General features: G+C 28.1%; 2 protein-coding genes across 2 annotated transcripts; both read right to left on the reverse strand.

The window, feature by feature from the left end:
- Positions 1 to 209: 209 nt before the first annotated feature.
- Positions 210 to 6399, reverse strand: LOC119673101 (probable cytochrome P450 305a1). The gene is made up of 2 exons (XM_038084328.1): positions 6201 to 6399; positions 210 to 1615 (listed from the first exon to the last, which is right to left on the reverse strand). The coding sequence occupies exons 1-2, from the start codon at positions 6292 to 6294 to the stop codon at positions 210 to 212; spliced, it is 1500 nt and encodes a 499-aa protein (XP_037940256.1). The 5' UTR covers positions 6295 to 6399.
- Positions 6400 to 13070: 6671 nt separating this feature from the next.
- Positions 13071 to 15446, reverse strand: LOC119672882 (protein cycle). The gene is made up of 5 exons (XM_038084042.1): positions 15406 to 15446; positions 14945 to 15019; positions 14393 to 14841; positions 13447 to 13873; positions 13071 to 13362 (listed from the first exon to the last, which is right to left on the reverse strand). The coding sequence occupies exons 1-5, from the start codon at positions 15414 to 15416 to the stop codon at positions 13101 to 13103; spliced, it is 1224 nt and encodes a 407-aa protein (XP_037939970.1). The 5' UTR covers positions 15417 to 15446; the 3' UTR covers positions 13071 to 13100.
- Positions 15447 to 17563: the final 2117 nt, after the last annotated feature.

Here is a 17563-nt window from a genome sequence, read left to right on the forward strand (position 1 = left end):
TAGTTTGTTGATAAATTTCTAATGTATATACTTACAAAAAAAATTTTTTGTCTTACGAGAAGCTTACCATAACAATCACTTTTGATTGTACTTATGTTTTAAAACACGTGAGAAACACACTACAATATAGATTTGTTTACTTTATTGGTTTTAATACATTTATAATATTAACATTAAAAACTAAATAAAAATAAATAACAAAAACATTTTTATTCACGTACTAAAAATTTGACTTTATAAGGTTTTGGTGATAATGTGATTCCCGGCTGAAGTATTAACGAAGGCTTGTCAGTTTCTGCACACTCAATTTTATAATTTTGAATGATTTTTACGAGAAATGAGAAAATGCAGGCTCTTGCTAATGCATCCCCCAAACATCGTCTGCGTCCTTGTCCGAAGGGCATGAAATACTCGTCTTTTATTGTTTTACCTTCTGAATCAATAAAACGTTCTGGACGGAAAATGTCAGGATCACCCCAATGTGTTTTATCCATATGTACAGAGCGTAGACCAATCAATATCGTTGTATTTTTAGGAATATTGTATCCTCCTAAAGTTGTATCCCATAATGCTCTGCGAGGTCCAGTTATGGGTGTGATATGAAAGTATCTTTGAACTTCCATAATGAAAGCATCCAAATAGGGGTAGAAAGTTCGTGCACTTAGATGAGGAAACTCGTCAGTATTAAACTTGAGATTAGCAGCAATTTCCTGAGATATCGTTTGTTGTATATCTGGGCGTGTCGCGAGCATCATTAGGGCTAAATCTAAAGTATTACTAGTGGTTTGTGAGCCGGCTATAAAAAAGTCTAGAATTGTCATGGTAAGTTGGGTTTCATTAAAAGTGCTATTTTCTGCACCAAGATGGTTATTCATTTCTCGTATATATGCAAAAATTAAATCAGAATCAGCATTTTCGGGTGTCAATCGTTTTTTATGTTCTTCAATAGTTTCCATAAAAAAATGATGTAGCTCTTCATTCATTTGGCGCACTAAATTATAACCAGATTTGTCTGGTGCTATATGACGTAACCAAGGAAACTGAGTCAGCATTCCACCGCAAAGATCAAAGACTTTTGAGCGACGATTAAGCAAATCGAGCAGTTTAACCAAACGCTTATCATTACGTTCGATACGCTGTCCAGCAGTCAGGCACCACAAAACATTAATTACACTTTGTGCCAGAAATGTACCAGGCCAAATAGGTTCTGATTTTGTATTTTCAATATATGTTAATAAGCTATTGCATTCCTTTTCGATATGTTGTTCCATTTGTGTCCGACCATAACCTACATGACGCATTTGTTTCATAGCAAAATTTCTATGCTCATACCAGAGTTTTCCATCAGTGCAGGTTATACCTTTTCGCGTACCCATAGTACGTAAACGTAGAAAAAAGGTATCCGGTCGTCCTTCAAAAACTTCTTGCAAATGTACCTCGTGTACAAGTGTATAAGAGAGAACAACAACAACAAGTTCATCACGTAGCTTTAAGCCTAAGATATCTGTATTATATTTCTTTGACCAGTTCTCGAAAGCCATATGTTGTCCACTTAAGGCGATTGCGTCTTTTCGTAATTCAAAAGAATTTCCAACCCACGGACGAAATTGAGGACCTAAAAAATATAGATTAGTATAGTAATTTTATTTGTCATATTTAATATATACTCGTATATATTTATATTTTAAGAAATTTTGGTTTAAAACAACAAAATGGAATAGAATTCAAGTTTAAAGCGATTAATTATTATTTAATTGAATTTGCTGTAAAATCAATAATATATATGGTATATAGAATAAGGTATACCACATAAACTAGAGAGAAAGATATTATTATTTTTTATTTTGTACGATTAGAAAATAGGGTACTTGTATAGTTTTAATAACAAAAATTTGTATTGTGTTTCAGTAGGCAATTGAATGAAATTATTTAATAAATTGTGTAAATCTGATAAGTCCATAAAAACTTGTATTAAGCAACTCCTTATCAATATCAATTATCGTACTATCAAAAACTGGAAATTTTGATTAAAAATTCTACTTGTAATGCTACGTAAAATATGAAATAGGGTTTAATAACATAAGCCATTTGTAGACAATGGTTTATAAGTAAATAAGAATTATGTGGAAAAGGGTTTAAATAATTACGTTTACTCTATATTAACAACAAGATCATATCAACAACCTGAAGTTTATTTTTAAATTCCATTTTATTTTTATTATGTTATTAGACTGTGCAAAAAGTATTCGGCATTTTAATGTTCGCCTCAAATCACAGCAATTTATGTTTGTTATTGTTATTATAGTCCAGACAGGAGTGTTAGTTGTCTGTACAGATGCTTGTGTCACGTTTTGTAAATACGGGTTTTCCAGGATGACTTATGACTTCTTATACTGTTTATATAGGTAATTTGTCGCAGTTAACAAATAATAATTTGCTCGAATGTGAAAGAAGCCATTCACTGTGGTCAGCAAATCACAAATCATACGAGCAGTCATGATACAACTCACAAACTAGTGATAAACCATAATATTATTTTATCATTTGTAGCAATAAACATAATTCTACATTAATGAATAATGCCTCTAACCGAACAATATCAGAAAGTTGTTGAAAGAAATGGGAAATATTTTGATAATTAAAATCATTTTTTAAATGTACAATTCAAATATACACTATAAAGAATATTATGACTGAATATGTGAACGATCACTAATTTACTTATCAAGAAGCAAAACAGCTGGATAATTGTATTAATTTACTAAAAACCAAAAAGGTTAGTTTTTAGTCCAATAAATATTCTAAAAATACTCATAAAATTGGTATTCAAATGAATTAGAAAATAAAGGTTCAAAAACAAATTTTTTAAAAAAAAATTTTAATCACTTTTGGATAAACATCATTTATCTCAAAATTTGTGCTAATTTTTTTTTTTTTTTATGTTAATACCTCATTATCTTGTCAATATATATGTACCTTGTCAAATTTTAATGTAACATCAGCGTAACATATAATTTTCAACCCAATAGTACAAAAATTGAATATATCTGAAAATATTGTGTAACTTTATCACAGTCTTGGAAGGCAAAATCGGTGCATAAATCATTACTGCTGTCATAGTACATATTTAGACTAGATTAAACGGATTACACTTCTTCAAAATAATGAATCAAGTAGAGACAAGTATACCCACCATGAGCAGATACATATGATGACTTTTAGAGAAGAACTTATATAAATAGTCAGCAAGCTGAACGAAATAGATGTCTTGATTCTTACTTTCACTTTGCTCAATGAGCACTAAAACTAAAAAAACTATAACTAATTCCATTCTTAATATATATTAACAAAGAATTGCATATATAATTTTCTATAAAAACGTCTACTATTTCTGTTATACTTTGTTCGTGAACATACTGGATCACCCTAAAATATTCTTATGTTTTCAGAAAATATACAAAAATACAAGTTCGGCTAGTTAACATTTTTTTGTCCCCGAGGGCACTCTATGTACTTTTATAAATGGTACTAGTCCGCTCTTGCCAAGATTATCTTCAGTTTTTTGTATCATAATCCAAGTTGTTGGTGAAGTGCCCACTTCTTCATTAATTACCGGTTACCGGTGGGAGGATATCCAAAATTCTTGCTACATACTTTAAATGTACTGCCAATAATTCAGATTGCTACGGTTTACACAAGTTACATTCACCTTAACTTCAAGAACTAAAGTATATAGCCTTCTACTATTATTATTACTAATGCTGAAGCGCTATTAAGCTAAACTTCAGGAATTTTAAATTTTTTTTTGGAGTATAGTTACAAAGAATATATGATAACTTCTAAAATTCAATTACATTATTCTAGAAGCTATAAAAAACTGAACAACAAGCAAATATTTATTTGACACAGTTAAGAACCGATTTATATGGATTCCACTTTCAAATAATGACCATTTTGAATGTGGATAATAAGAATTTACCAGTTTTTTATTATTTGGTGCTTTCGGCAACTTTTAAGTGTGACAAAACAGCATGGTGGTTGCTTAAAATTGCTATGAAGTGGCAAAACAATTAAGCAACTACAGAAAAAAATGTTTCCAAAGCCATAAGCAAACTACTATGAACCTTCATTGGAAATTTCAACTAATATTCCAGTCATCTGTCAAAGTTGTGAACAAAAATCCATACAAAATTAAAAAGTTTTTGAAATATTTTAAAAAGATTCAAAATTGTGGAAAATAAATATTTTAAAAAATTTTATTTAATAAATAATTTAATAAGAGGTTTTCGAACAGAAGTGAAACAACAACAAAAATTTATTTTTTAAATTATTTTAATTAATTGAATTTTTGGCTAACCATACAGCTGTTTCGAGTATTGCCAAATACCCATCATCAGTGGTCTTCGAAATAATTCTTGTATTTAATTATTCGTAAATAATAATTTTTTTTTTTGTTTGAGACTGCAAGTACCAGGATTCGAACTCGGGTCCTGCCAAATGTGAAGCTCAGAATCAGCGCACCTTAACGAACTGATCCAAAGCCGTACTTGACTTTTTTGTTCGCATATTTTTCTGAAGTTTTGTTACTTTTGCTATGAAAGTTTTTATTAACAATTTTATTTGCTGTGTTTATATATATTAGAACGAAATCATAAACCAGCTGTAGAATAATTGAATTAATAATTAATTATATTTTTATTTTTAATTGTTAAATTTCAATACTATTCTGTTCGTAGAGGCATTATTTGTTGCATGATTTGTTCTTTCTTATGTATAGAACCTAATCTAGGAACGTAATGCTGAGAAAGTCATACTAATGTTACTCCACTAGTCGCACGGGCGAGACCAATATTTTGTGAATATAAGTTGTAATTTAACGTCAAATATTCCAGACGAAAGTGACTATTATTTTTAATAGCAAACTTAATTTATATTTAATAAATAAATTTTTTTATTTATTTTAAATAATTGAAAAGCGATTTAAAATTTTTAACTTATTTGCTAACAAGTTATTACTTATTCAAGCATATATATTCTAAACTATTATTAATTTTGTTGTTGAAGATTTACTGCATTCATTTTAATTTTTAATTTTAGCTTTAGTATTTATTTTTATACAAAATATAATTTGCTTGCATTATGTGCTTAAATGCAAGGTTTGTTCTTTGTGAAAACATAACATTTGACAGATTGCAACAGTTATGCTAATATCTCGCTTAGCGCCTACAGTAAACGACTTGCTATTTTTTGGAAACTTAAAAGCTGCCGAAAGCAACTAATGTAAGTTTTAATATTTAAGTACTAAATATATATAAATCTATATATATATACATAGAGAACACATATTTTTATATATAATAACTATAATTCAATAAATTGTAAATTCATTGTCTCAATTTATTTATTTCTCATATATATGTAATTAAATTAATATTTAATATAATATATTTATTAATATTATAGTTAGTAAAATATTGACATTTAATATTAATTAATAACATGTTTTAAATATTATTATCGTGTTTATTCTTCAATGTTTGTATATTAAAATAATAACCCGAAATTTGTAGTTTCTCACTACGAAACCCTAAAAAACGCCGGTATGTTATGCAAAATCTATTAGAACAAATAAAAATAAACAGTGGCACATGATTGATTCTTTCGTTTTATGCTTTTTTGTGTTGTTGTTTATTTTTCTTATTTTCCTGCTCCTTCTCATTTCATAGAAGTGAGAGCTTTTACAAAAAACGAGATCAAATTCAAAATATTTGATTTATTAGTTAACTTTGACATTTGATCCAAAATTTTTTTATAATAATAAATAAATTAAAACTTGAAATTAATTGCACTAATATTAAAACTGTTTTTTAAGTATTTATACGATCTTATTAATTTTTTAGTTTTTACACGCGTTATTTTATTTAATTTAATATATTATCACTTCAAAAACTCGTTTAATAATAAAAAAAATTTATTCTATAATTAAGCGAACATAAAATAAGAAAATTAGGCAGGAAATTGCAAGTCATATTTTTTTGTATATTTAAATTATTAATTAAAAATTAAAATAAAGTACAGTTTTTTATTTAAATATAAATAATTATAAATTTTTGGTATATGTAATATTCTTTATGCAATCAGTTTATGCAGCACTTAAAAAATACTTTTATATTTTATACTAGGGGATGTCAAATGCTTACCTGGTGGAAAATCTGTTGGTCGTTTCATAGATTTAATTAAAAAATATATTATATATCCAATTAAAAAAGTTACTATCAATAAAAACGTATCCATTTTAGAATAGTTTTTTTTTATGAATGCACGCTATTCTTCAATAAAAACGAAGCTCGCCGTTATATTCGATTAAACCACCGCAACGACAAACCACCGCAATGCGCCGATGATTCTAACACAACTAATTGAAAGCATGAAAGAAATAATAGTTTATGGGAACTCACTAAGAAGAGCTGCGATAAGTAACTTTTCATTTGTTCACTTTTTTCTCAAAATTCATTAATTGGTAGAAATAGTGATATGTGTAACGAATAACCATTTTAATGGTTGTCTTAAATGATATATAAATTAATATAAAACTTTACAGTTGTTATTTTAAATTATACTATGCATTATTAGTATGTATTCTTTTTGTTAAGTCATTACTATAATTTAAAAAATTATTTTCTTTTTCTGTATTCAAGAATATAAATTAAAATACTTCGCATACATTATTACGTATACAATTAATATTTAAATATTTTGTTTAGCACAAATTATACTAATTATTGTATAAATGGAATTGTTGAAATTGTATCAAAATTATAACACATCTGTTAGTATTCATTTTTAGTTCACTTTTTATTTATATTTGTTGACAAGTCTTGTTAGAATAAACAATTTTTGTTTTACTTTACTTTGAAGTCTAAGGCTGTGCCCGAATTAGAGTAAATTGAGTTAAAATAAATTAAAATTTCCTGGGATTTTTTCCACTGCACTTATGTAAATATTTATTTATTTATTTATTGCACTTATTTATTATTTTTGGTTAAAAGTTTTCATATTTATTTATTTATTTATCAAACATCTTATAAAATTTTTACAATGGTAGCACTTAATTTACCTAATTTTTATCTAATTTATCGTAATCGAAATTCTGGTTAATACCAACATTTGCTGTCATACCAACATAATTTACTATTTCCCTCAATTTAGTCGAACTCGCACACGGTCTATATAAGAGAATACAAACAACTATATAAATATTTTCATTATTAAAATGTATTCGTCTGAAGAAAAACATTTTTTTAATATATATACAAAATTATATTCCAGACATATTATACTAATTTATATATTTATTATAAATTTAGAACAATAAACTAGTTTACAAAACTAAAATATATTATATAAGGTTATCGATACATACATTTAAAATTAATAACTAATATATAAATAACGATAAAATTTTTGGGCACACATTAGCTGTCCCAAGAACTCAACGTAAAGATACATTTATTGCAAATCAGGAAATCACTTTATTACTATAAAAAACCGGTAGTCTTCAGGAAAGGTATCATCATTGGCAAAGGAGTTCAGTGATATGTCCTACTTTCTCCTCATAGCAACAGCCATGATAATCATGATTGAACGGGTGATTGTATTGAAGAATGAGAGGTGAGCAGAAAAAAAATATTTGATTTGTTTCTTTTATATTGAAACTATATAAAAACACCATTTTGGACTAAACTGTACATATAAACTTGAGGGTTTAAAGCCCACTTGCCAAAGAAAGCATGGAGAGACTATTGTCATCCGTATGTACGTAAAGTTAAACTTCCATACTTCGAACTTCTATAACTTAAATTTTCTATAACTCGAACTAAATAGAGTGCAACAGGGTTTAGAGAGCAAATTACTAACAATTACAAAAAAAATGTTTAACTCGAAGTCTTCATAAATCGAACTGCTTTTGCAAAATGATACTTTAAGTTATGGAAGCTTGACTGTATATTCAGTATTATTGCATCATTACTGTTAAAAAAAAAAACATTTTTTATTAAATGACTCAAAATTACAGATTTATTATATTTTTAAAAATACATTTAACTGAGATTAATAGAATACCTATTTCTATTGATGTTGATGTTATGGAAAGTTATGTGCCATCTACTAAAAACGTTCTTAAAATTAAAAAATAAATAGCCATATATATTGTATATATATATATATATATATGTATGTGTCTATTTTTATGAAGTAACCAAAATTAAAGAAAAAATATACACTAGTCGTTAAATTTTTATCAATAAAAATTGTCACGTTCACAGCTCCGAGCATATCAGTCAGTTCTTTTCATACAAATCAAGCGCACATGCGTAAACGTTTATCTACGTTATGCCAAACTATTTAAAAAAATTTATTTATTATTTAACAACATTTATTTGTTTTCCAACAGTCACAGTTTATATAAATATTTACTTAATATTTTTATAAGTAACGAAAACACGTTCACAAGAATCGAATGCTCACGAATCACCAAAATTAAGCATAGAAAAGAATTTACATTTGTGGAATATCTTAATTTTTTTATACTTATCTCTTGGTATAATCGTATAATGTGCACATTTCAGTTTAACGATAAAAGTATAAAAAATGTTTAATTTTTTTCATTTATTATTTTTATTTAATTATATTTGAAAGTATTTATTGACTCACTTGTACATCGTTGCTTCCTTTTAATCAATATTATTATAAAATATTTAAAATAATAAATCATTGTAATTAATTATAAATAATAATGTAATTAATAAATATAAATTAATAATTACAAAATTTTATAATTATGAACAAGTCTCACTTATTTTAAGACGAATCTATTGAATGTTCGAAACTATATTGAGAAACTAGATATATCACTCATCACCAGGCTTTTAGCCAGATGTTCTGTTTTGAGGAACTGAAGTCTCATAGCCACCGAATTAAAGGACAATATTTATATTTATATACATATGTATATCTGTATTATCATGAATGTTAATTAATGTCAAAAATTATAAATTATCTTAAAGCCCCCAAAGTAAATTTCTATTACGAGTCTGCTTACCTCTCAGATATGTACCTTTACTGAAAGTATAGCCTGCTGATATCAAACTAACAAACATTTAATATGAGATCTAGTTTATTTTCTGATGATGACTATATAATATACAAAGAATAATTGCGTATTTAATATTTTTAAAATTAAATAAATATTATTTAAAGTGATAAGTTTAATGAGTAAGCGAATCCGAAAAATACGAAGTCTTCAACTAGCCCGCAACATACATATGTTTTAAAATACATTTCGTCAAAAATAAAATTAAATATGTTTATATAAATACTATTTTATATAGTATGTCAAAGGGATGCGTTATTATCACGAGTATCGATTTAGATGGAACGATGTGCTGTATGAGCTATACCGCGACATTGATATACCTAATTAAGCGCATAAAAATTCAGCGGCTTCGCTGGTTTGGTCATGTCGTGCGAATGGAAGAAAGTGCTCCGACTAGAAAGATGTTTGATTCGGTACCCGCAGGTGAAAAACACGGTAGAGGATATCCGTAGGTTCGATGGAAGAAGCAGGTGACCAACGATTTGGGGGCGCTCGGTACTACCAACTGGCGACAGCAAGCAAGTAATCGGGTTGACTTTCAATCAAAATACGAACTAAAATATCCTATGCTAAGTACCAAACAATACAATCAAAAGATTGTAAGATTTGAAGAATTATAACTATTTAACTTTTAGATGCGGCACTTCTATTTTAACCCAAAATATCATTTTTATATATATAATACTATCCATATAACAGCATCAGGTAATATCGCCAATATATATTTGAAGTGATTATAAACTATTATCATATTGTAAATGATATTAGCAATAATAACAACATATGTTAAAGGTTAAGGTTTTATTGAAATATGAGATAACAGATGAAAAAGAATGTCTCTCCAAAATCTATAACTTCATAATATATCCCAATATGTCATTCAACTGATTTCTCTATTACTGCTTATGAATTCTTTATGTTATCAATACATGAATATTTTAGTAAGAAACCTACAAAATTATTACAATACTGGTACACTAAGTCACCTCTATCAAGAAACTTTATAAAATGTGCCGCTTTACCTTCTGTAACTTTACCATTTCCTCAATTTTTATACATTTTGAGCATATTAAGTTTAGTATAAACTTTTAAATTTTTAATGGGATCCTGCTCAACGTAAAATTCCCGCTTGATGAACATACTCGTATAAGCATTTATACGAACCAAACATTTATTTTTGGAAGACGTAGGCAATATTAAACTCTAAGTATAACATTCAATAGAATGCGTAACCATTATAAACAAAAGCAAGTTGGGGGCATTATTATTATAAAATATGCATGTTAAGTATCTGCAGAACACCTGCACCCCTATACTTAACTCTCTTTAAAATTCGTCATATATCTCTGTATGTCAAAGAATAACTTTATAATTAAAGATGTTATCCCATTTATAATATCCTGGTTAAAAAAGAAGAGTTTGAAAGTCAAAACCCAGCCTTCAAACAATTATTCATCATCATCATTCGTGACTATACACTCCATGTAAGACCTAAGCCTGTTTAACAACATCCTTCCATTTTTCTGTTTTTTGCTTTTGTTTTCCAATTTCTTATGTTCATTTCTTCTAGATCCTGCTGCATACTGTCTCTCCATCATTTTTTTGGTTGCCCTCTTCTTTTGCTGCTTCCTACTTCATTCTCATAAATCCTAAGCGGTACTCTCATATCCGACATTTCAAGCAATTATTATATTGTATAATATAAACTTACAAGGTTTTTTTTTTTTTGTAAAGAGACAACATTTACTAACAAAAATGGAGGTGGTTCAAAATATAGCAGAGTTTTGCTAAAACTGTCGAAACAAAATATACAGCTTCTATTAACAAATTTATTGGGAAATAGTTGTAAATTAAAAATCTATACCTTTTAATTATAACAAAGTGCACATACATATACACATATTAAGTATTCTAACGAGTTTTAGACCTAAAACAAAACGTATTATGATTATTACCGTGAAAATGCAATTGCCAATGTTGAATCAGTTCCCAATACGTTTACGAGCAGGTTCGTATACTTCGAAATATATTTCGAGGGGTATGAATCGACTATACTTTTACTTACCAATCAGTCGAAGAGGTGTTAAGTTGTTGTAAAGAGTATATAGAATATATTGTGTATATATGCTATGTGTGTAAGAATGGAAGAGTATACACCCAAAAGAAAACATTTCCTGCTGATCGAATTTGTTGTATTCGATTATGAGTTAATCCTTTTTTATTTTAGTTAGTACTATAAAGTAAGCATTCCTTCAAACTTCAGCCTCTCAAGGCCTCACCCACTCTTCTGATTACGAGCCTGTATATGGTATATAAATATTATTTATTTTTATAACTAATAAAAGGTTGAACTTTTTTAATTTATTTAAAAGTATAGACGTATAAAAAAAAGAAAAATCTTCTATGGAAATTATAAAATGTAATTAGTCTTTATTAATTCTTTTGTTATCCTCATCTCCCAGTGGAGCATAGGGCCTCTTAATCATAGAGCCATTAATGGGAAAACAGAAACTTGACAAAAAGTTATTCGAAATTATTAGTATTTATGTGTTGTGAGGAAATTTTAAACGGAGAATTTTTTATGTGTTTTTGTAACGAATACTGTATTTAAAGGAAAATGATAATTCCAACAAGATCATTAAAACAGAGACACTATTGTGGAAACGCTCAGCAAATTTTTATCTTTTTGTAACATTGATATGGACCGAATACTTGCATTTATCAGAATTACATGATACGTGAATGTGGATTTAAAACGACTTTCTAAGCTAAGGGAGCTGAATTCGATACTCCTTCGACATAAAGCGCTTTTGAACATGATAAATATCCAAAAGCTGCACACTATATATGCCGGTTATGATCAAAAAGCAACAAAAACTCAATAATTCAAGAAATAATTATTTAATATTCCAGCTTTATTTAAACTCTTTCAAAGTAATTCTCTTTTAATAAAATTGACTTATGGCAACATAGTTTTTAGTTTTCAGTTTGATCAAAAAGTAAAGAGAATTATTAATTTTTTTTAAAAAGTATTTATTCAATCCTCAATGTTTACTCCATCTGCTTTTGAAAGAGTCCGTTCTTATGTCACCGTTTTCAGTTTGCGAAAACGCCACTTCATTTATGGTCCCGCACTTATTCTACGGTTTACCTTTATCTCATTTATTGAAGACATACCTTGTACTCAGGGTATCTTTTTGCAAAACAGATTTTGCTATCACTCGTTTTATGTCATAATAAAAATAAAGCGAAAATCGTTTCCAATGAGTCTTATTAGCTTCTATTTTTTTTAGCAACCTCCATAAGGGTAATTCTTCTATTAGAAAACATATTCTGCTTAACCTTTTTCACCTTTTCACAATTTATTTCAATGTTTGACGTCGAAAATTCAAGCCATCTCCAATGTTTTTTCGATCTTCTGAAAAATATAGTATATAAAAAGGTTTTTCATAATTCCCTCCGTATACTTTATTCTGTTTTCAATACACAATTCCATATAAACTCATTTATCCAACATTTTCTCAGGCTCAAAATCGCCAAATACATTAATGTACATTTTGCACATTTGATCAGCTAATACAAGCTAAGTATCACAGTTATTTGATAGTTAACACGTGCATTACTGTTAGTGCAACCAATACATAAAGGAGAATTTTAGAGAATTTCCTTTTTGATCAGTATCTTGTTTTTTATATTTATACACTAATTAATGATTTGTTTATAAATTTCTTTAATTTAAACACATTTGCTATTGTATTAATAATAAGTTCTTTCTAAAAACCTGTTACAGAACGTTATTAATATTTTTATAAAAAATTAAATACTTTCAATTTGAGCACATCTATCAATTAGAGATATGTTAATATCTCTACAGATAATATTAGAATATCTATCATAATTAAAGATAACTCAATACTTTCGATTAAGTAATTCTTTATTTTTTAACTTACAAAAACACGGAATTTTTTGCGATTATATAATCAATATCATTAGTCCACGGGTTCTTAAAAGCTCTCCACTCACTTTGTAATTGTACAAAATTATTATCCTTACAACGAAATCGATACACTTGTGTCGTTACTTTCTCTGGTATTTGCATTACAGTTTTGTGTGATTCTGCTAATGCGGGTGTATCATCATTATGGAAATATTCATAAAAACTGGTGCCAAGTATCTCTTGAGGCAGAAAACCAATGACCAATGTGGCTCTAAAATATGAAATATATATATTTTTTGTTTTAAAAATATCAAATCATTTTATATACTATAATATTGTATACTGTTATGCACACCTTTGATCTATAAAAAGAAATTTTCCATCTATGGAATGTCTGGATATAAATAAAACATGTCTTATGTTGGGATGAGTATCTAACGACGATGGTATATTAGATTCCAACACATTAGGTGGTATTCTACCGACTGCTACTAAACATGAAAGGTTCGTCATTTGGTCATTGCTATCTGCATCTTGTTCTTCGTCTTTGATTGGTGTCCATGACTTAAGGTAACCTGTGCACTGTATAACTCTATATTTATGATCTACACTTAACTTTGATTTTCGTTTTGTCGAACTACGCGAACTGGATGATGTATCTGATTCTTCTTTGATTTGATTGCTGTGAGCTTTAACTTTCATACGACAGAAGAATGAACGTCTCGCTCCTGGACACAACCTACACAAACTTTGTGGAATATCTGTTTTGACAGGTAGCATAGCTAAAAATTATATAAAATGATTGTAAAATTAAAAATAATCATAAAAATGTTTTTCATTTAAATAACTATTAAATAATGTGATTATTTTCATATGACAATTTGGTATAAAGTGCATTAAACTCATTTTTTTCGAAGGCATATCATATATTCTTTTTTAAAGTTTTTATTAGTGGTGCCGAAAAAAGTACACTCTCTTATAATGACAAAGAAGCTATTTTGAAAATTTAGATGGTTTTCGAATAGCAACGAAAGAAAAGACAAACACAAAAATTTTAGTTAATTTATTGGAATTTGGCTGACCATACAACGCTGTTTCGAGTATTGGCAAGTACAACTCATCATCAGTGGTCTTAGAAAATAATCCTATTTCTTAGTTAGCTTATAGTCCGTATATAATTTGGCGAGTTCTAAGCCATGAGTTTGTCCTTTCTTTCTTTACTCTTCGAAAACCCTCTAAATTAAAATCTCTCTAAAAACTAAAATAATTATAAGTCTTCTTGATATAGATAGTTAGCTTACTTTTAGCGTCAATTAGACGTTCTCTTGGCACTGGTTCCAGCGACGATAATTGCTCCTTTACTTTTGCCACATCTTTTGGATGAAGTACATCGAACCAACTTTGTCCAAGTAAATCATCTTGTGTACAATTAAGAACTTTTGAAACAGATTCAGAAACGTATAGAATTCGTCCCCTGTCGCAACCAACAACAAATAAAAATCCTTCAGCTGCTTGCAATATAAGCATTTTAAGTTCTTGATCTGAAAGGAATGTTGGTTTATAATCGCCACCACTGTATGGATGAACTGTGCCACGTATGCTGCGTAAGTGTTGGACTGCCATACGCAATACTGATAATTTATCCAGTTTTCGGTGCATTGCATGACACATGGGTATCATAGACGATAACTCATTTATATATGTGTTCATTTTATCTCGTCGCCTTTTTTCAATTTCACTGTGATTTTGCCTTTTTAATAAAATTAACAGAGAAATACATATATAATTTTTATTTAAATATGTTTTTGTATATAAATTTATTTTTGTAATTTAAATAGAAATGTACAACTTACTTGCGATTTTCGTCGGTAGTACGAGTAGATTTAGCGTCGTCAAACGTGTCATCGTCCAATTCCTCTAAAGTGTCACTGTTATGAATATAAAAACTATTTTAAGGACTTCAAGTAATACATTTATAATATTTAGTAATAATAAAACAGTTTTTTATAATAATAAACATAATAAACACTTATTCGACATTTTAACACACTTATTTTCATTGCTTCATTGCAATAACACATCCGGTTTCATGCGTTTTAATCGTACGTTTAAAACCTACTTAGCCAACTTTTTTTAATATATTCGAATCAAAAGCTGTTTTATGGCATTTTATATTATATCAATAATAAATATTATTAAACTATTTCTGCATTAAATTTATTTAAAATAATCTTTTGTCAAGTGTAAAGAAAGTTAGTTCCATTTTTGCATTTACACCACGGCAAATTTATTAAATGCACTCAGTGCGACTTACCGGAATTCCATTAAAATAATATTATATTCTTATAAAACAAAATAATATGTATTAAGTGAATCCTTTAATAACTATTTTTATTTTTAATTCCTTATTCCTTATTTTTATAAGTACTAAAAAATATTTGGCGTGAAATGCAATTTTCCAATAGAAGCAACAAATTGAGTTTAATGGAAATTCGCAACTGACAAATGGAAATAATTTACAAATGAGTGACTTTTCTCTACGCTTTTGGGTGCTGTAATGCCGGGGAGGGCGAAGAGATTTCTGTCTGTATCTACTGCACTAAAATTTCTGTTTACAAACAAATTTAAGTAGAAATACTCGAGAGTGCCAGCATGCAATTCCAATAAAAAATATTCTAAATGACGGCGATTTGTTTGTGAAAACAGTTAGACTTCGCAATTAAATTAAATGATTTAGTTCATTAAACTTAGTTTCAAATAATTTAAATATGTTCAATAGGTTATGTGTACATAAAAAAATAATATAAAAAACATACTGCCCTACTTTTTTTGTTTGTTTTCGAAACGATCATAAGTAATGATGTACAATAAAATGTTAGGCTAGATCAAGATTCTTTAAAAAACAAAAAAAAAATAATAATATGATAAAATAAATACAGTTAAATAGTAATTAATATAAATATATTTTATAAACGCATACACAATTTGTTTAAATTAAAAAAATATTAACAATCTTTCGTTTAAAATTGTTTGGAGTAATACTTTAAATAATGATAAATTTATTATGAAATACTTTTATTTAAAGCGTTAAATAAAATATAGCGATATGGTTCCGATCAAACTTAAAATTAATGAATGGGTGGAAAAAGCAGCTCACACTGATTGGGATAATATAATTGCCTGCAGACAAGCTAAACAATTCATGTCGAATCGATCAAAAAGTAGGGATATGGTTCCGATCAAACTTAAAATTAATGAATGATCGAAGAAAGCAGCTCACTGATTGAGAAAATATAATTGCCTAAAGACAAGCTAAACAATTCATGTCGAATCGATCAAAAAGTAGGGATATGGTTCCGATCAAACTTAAAATTAATAACTGACTGAAAAAAGCAGCTAAGACTGATTGGGATAATGTAATTGCCTGCAGACAAGCTAAACAATTCATGCCGAATGGATCAAAATCCAAAACTAGGGAGCTACTTATGCTGAACAGAAAATCTATCCGATTTATCACAGGATTTCTGACTGATTGCGGAGTCAAAAAACATCTATCAAATCTAGCTATCTAAATCTAGATGATAGCAGCAGACGTTGTCACGAAGAAGAGGAAACAGCAGAACACATTTTATGTCACTGTAATTGTCATGCCAGATTCAGACTTCGGTACTTTCTCAACTGCCTATCTACTTATAACGGATATAGGCAACATATCTTCAAGGGACACAATAACATTTTTAATTGCTACGCGTCTATGGAACTAAAGTGAGTTTGTCACAATAATTCTAAAAGGATGCAGTGACGTAGTGACATAATTCCCAAACCTTCAAAATCTATCTATAGTACCGATTCCATTAAAAAAAAATATTGGCTCGATTTCGATTTTCGTTCCAACAAAAATATCGGTTTATTCCAATTGTTAGTTCAGTAGGGACTAAATATATTTTATGTATTTATTTGTATTGTAATTTGTTTTTTTTTTGTTTTTGTCTTAATTAAAATCATTTTATTAATATTTTTGAGAACACTTGATGAATTTATTCAACAAAAATAATAAATTTAAATAAATAACAACAACAGTTATTAGAGTTTTAACAATCGAAGACGAATGTGAGCACGACTTTGAACCAAAAAAAATAGATAAATTTTGTTTTTAATTCCGGTTTTAGTTTCGGCAAATATATCAATCTTTTTGAAGCCGTGACAAGTTAAACAAAAGTCTATTATTAAAGAATTCATAAGAGAACTTTAAAACCAAACAAATTGTTTTTACATTAAGTTTAAAATATCTATAAGAGGAGCTTTCAATAAACGCTTAGTACATAAATATATATTAATCTATACTGCTTGAGGCCCTATGCTCCACTGGGAGTTAACGAAACAAAGAAGACGAAGTATCTATACGGCATTATTAAAGAAACTTCAATATATGAAATATCCACTTTGCTTTGATGGAATTGAAGATAAATCCA

This window comes from Teleopsis dalmanni, chromosome 1 (genome assembly GCF_002237135.1).
Source record: "Teleopsis dalmanni isolate 2A chromosome 1, ASM223713v2, whole genome shotgun sequence".
In the NCBI taxonomy this organism is placed as follows: domain Eukaryota; kingdom Metazoa; phylum Arthropoda; class Insecta; order Diptera; family Diopsidae; genus Teleopsis; species Teleopsis dalmanni.

Bases quoted from the DNA above. Each gene is read 5' to 3' on its own strand.
- LOC119672882 (XM_038084042.1), bottom strand. The intron at 13,874-14,392 runs GTAAGCTAACTA...TATAATTTTTAG, and splicing joins ACGTCTAATTGACGCTAAAA to CTATGCTACCTGTCAAAACA. The intron at 13,363-13,446 runs GTGTGCATAACA...TTCATATTTTAG, and splicing joins TTTCTTTTTATAGATCAAAG to AGCCACATTGGTCATTGGTT.
- LOC119673101 (XM_038084328.1), bottom strand. From the start codon at position 6,294: ATGGATACGTTTTTATTGATAGTAACTTTTTTAATTGGATATATAATA. The intron at 1,616-6,200 runs GTAAGCATTTGA...TATATTTTTTAG, and splicing joins ACCAACAGATTTTCCACCAG to GTCCTCAATTTCGTCCGTGG.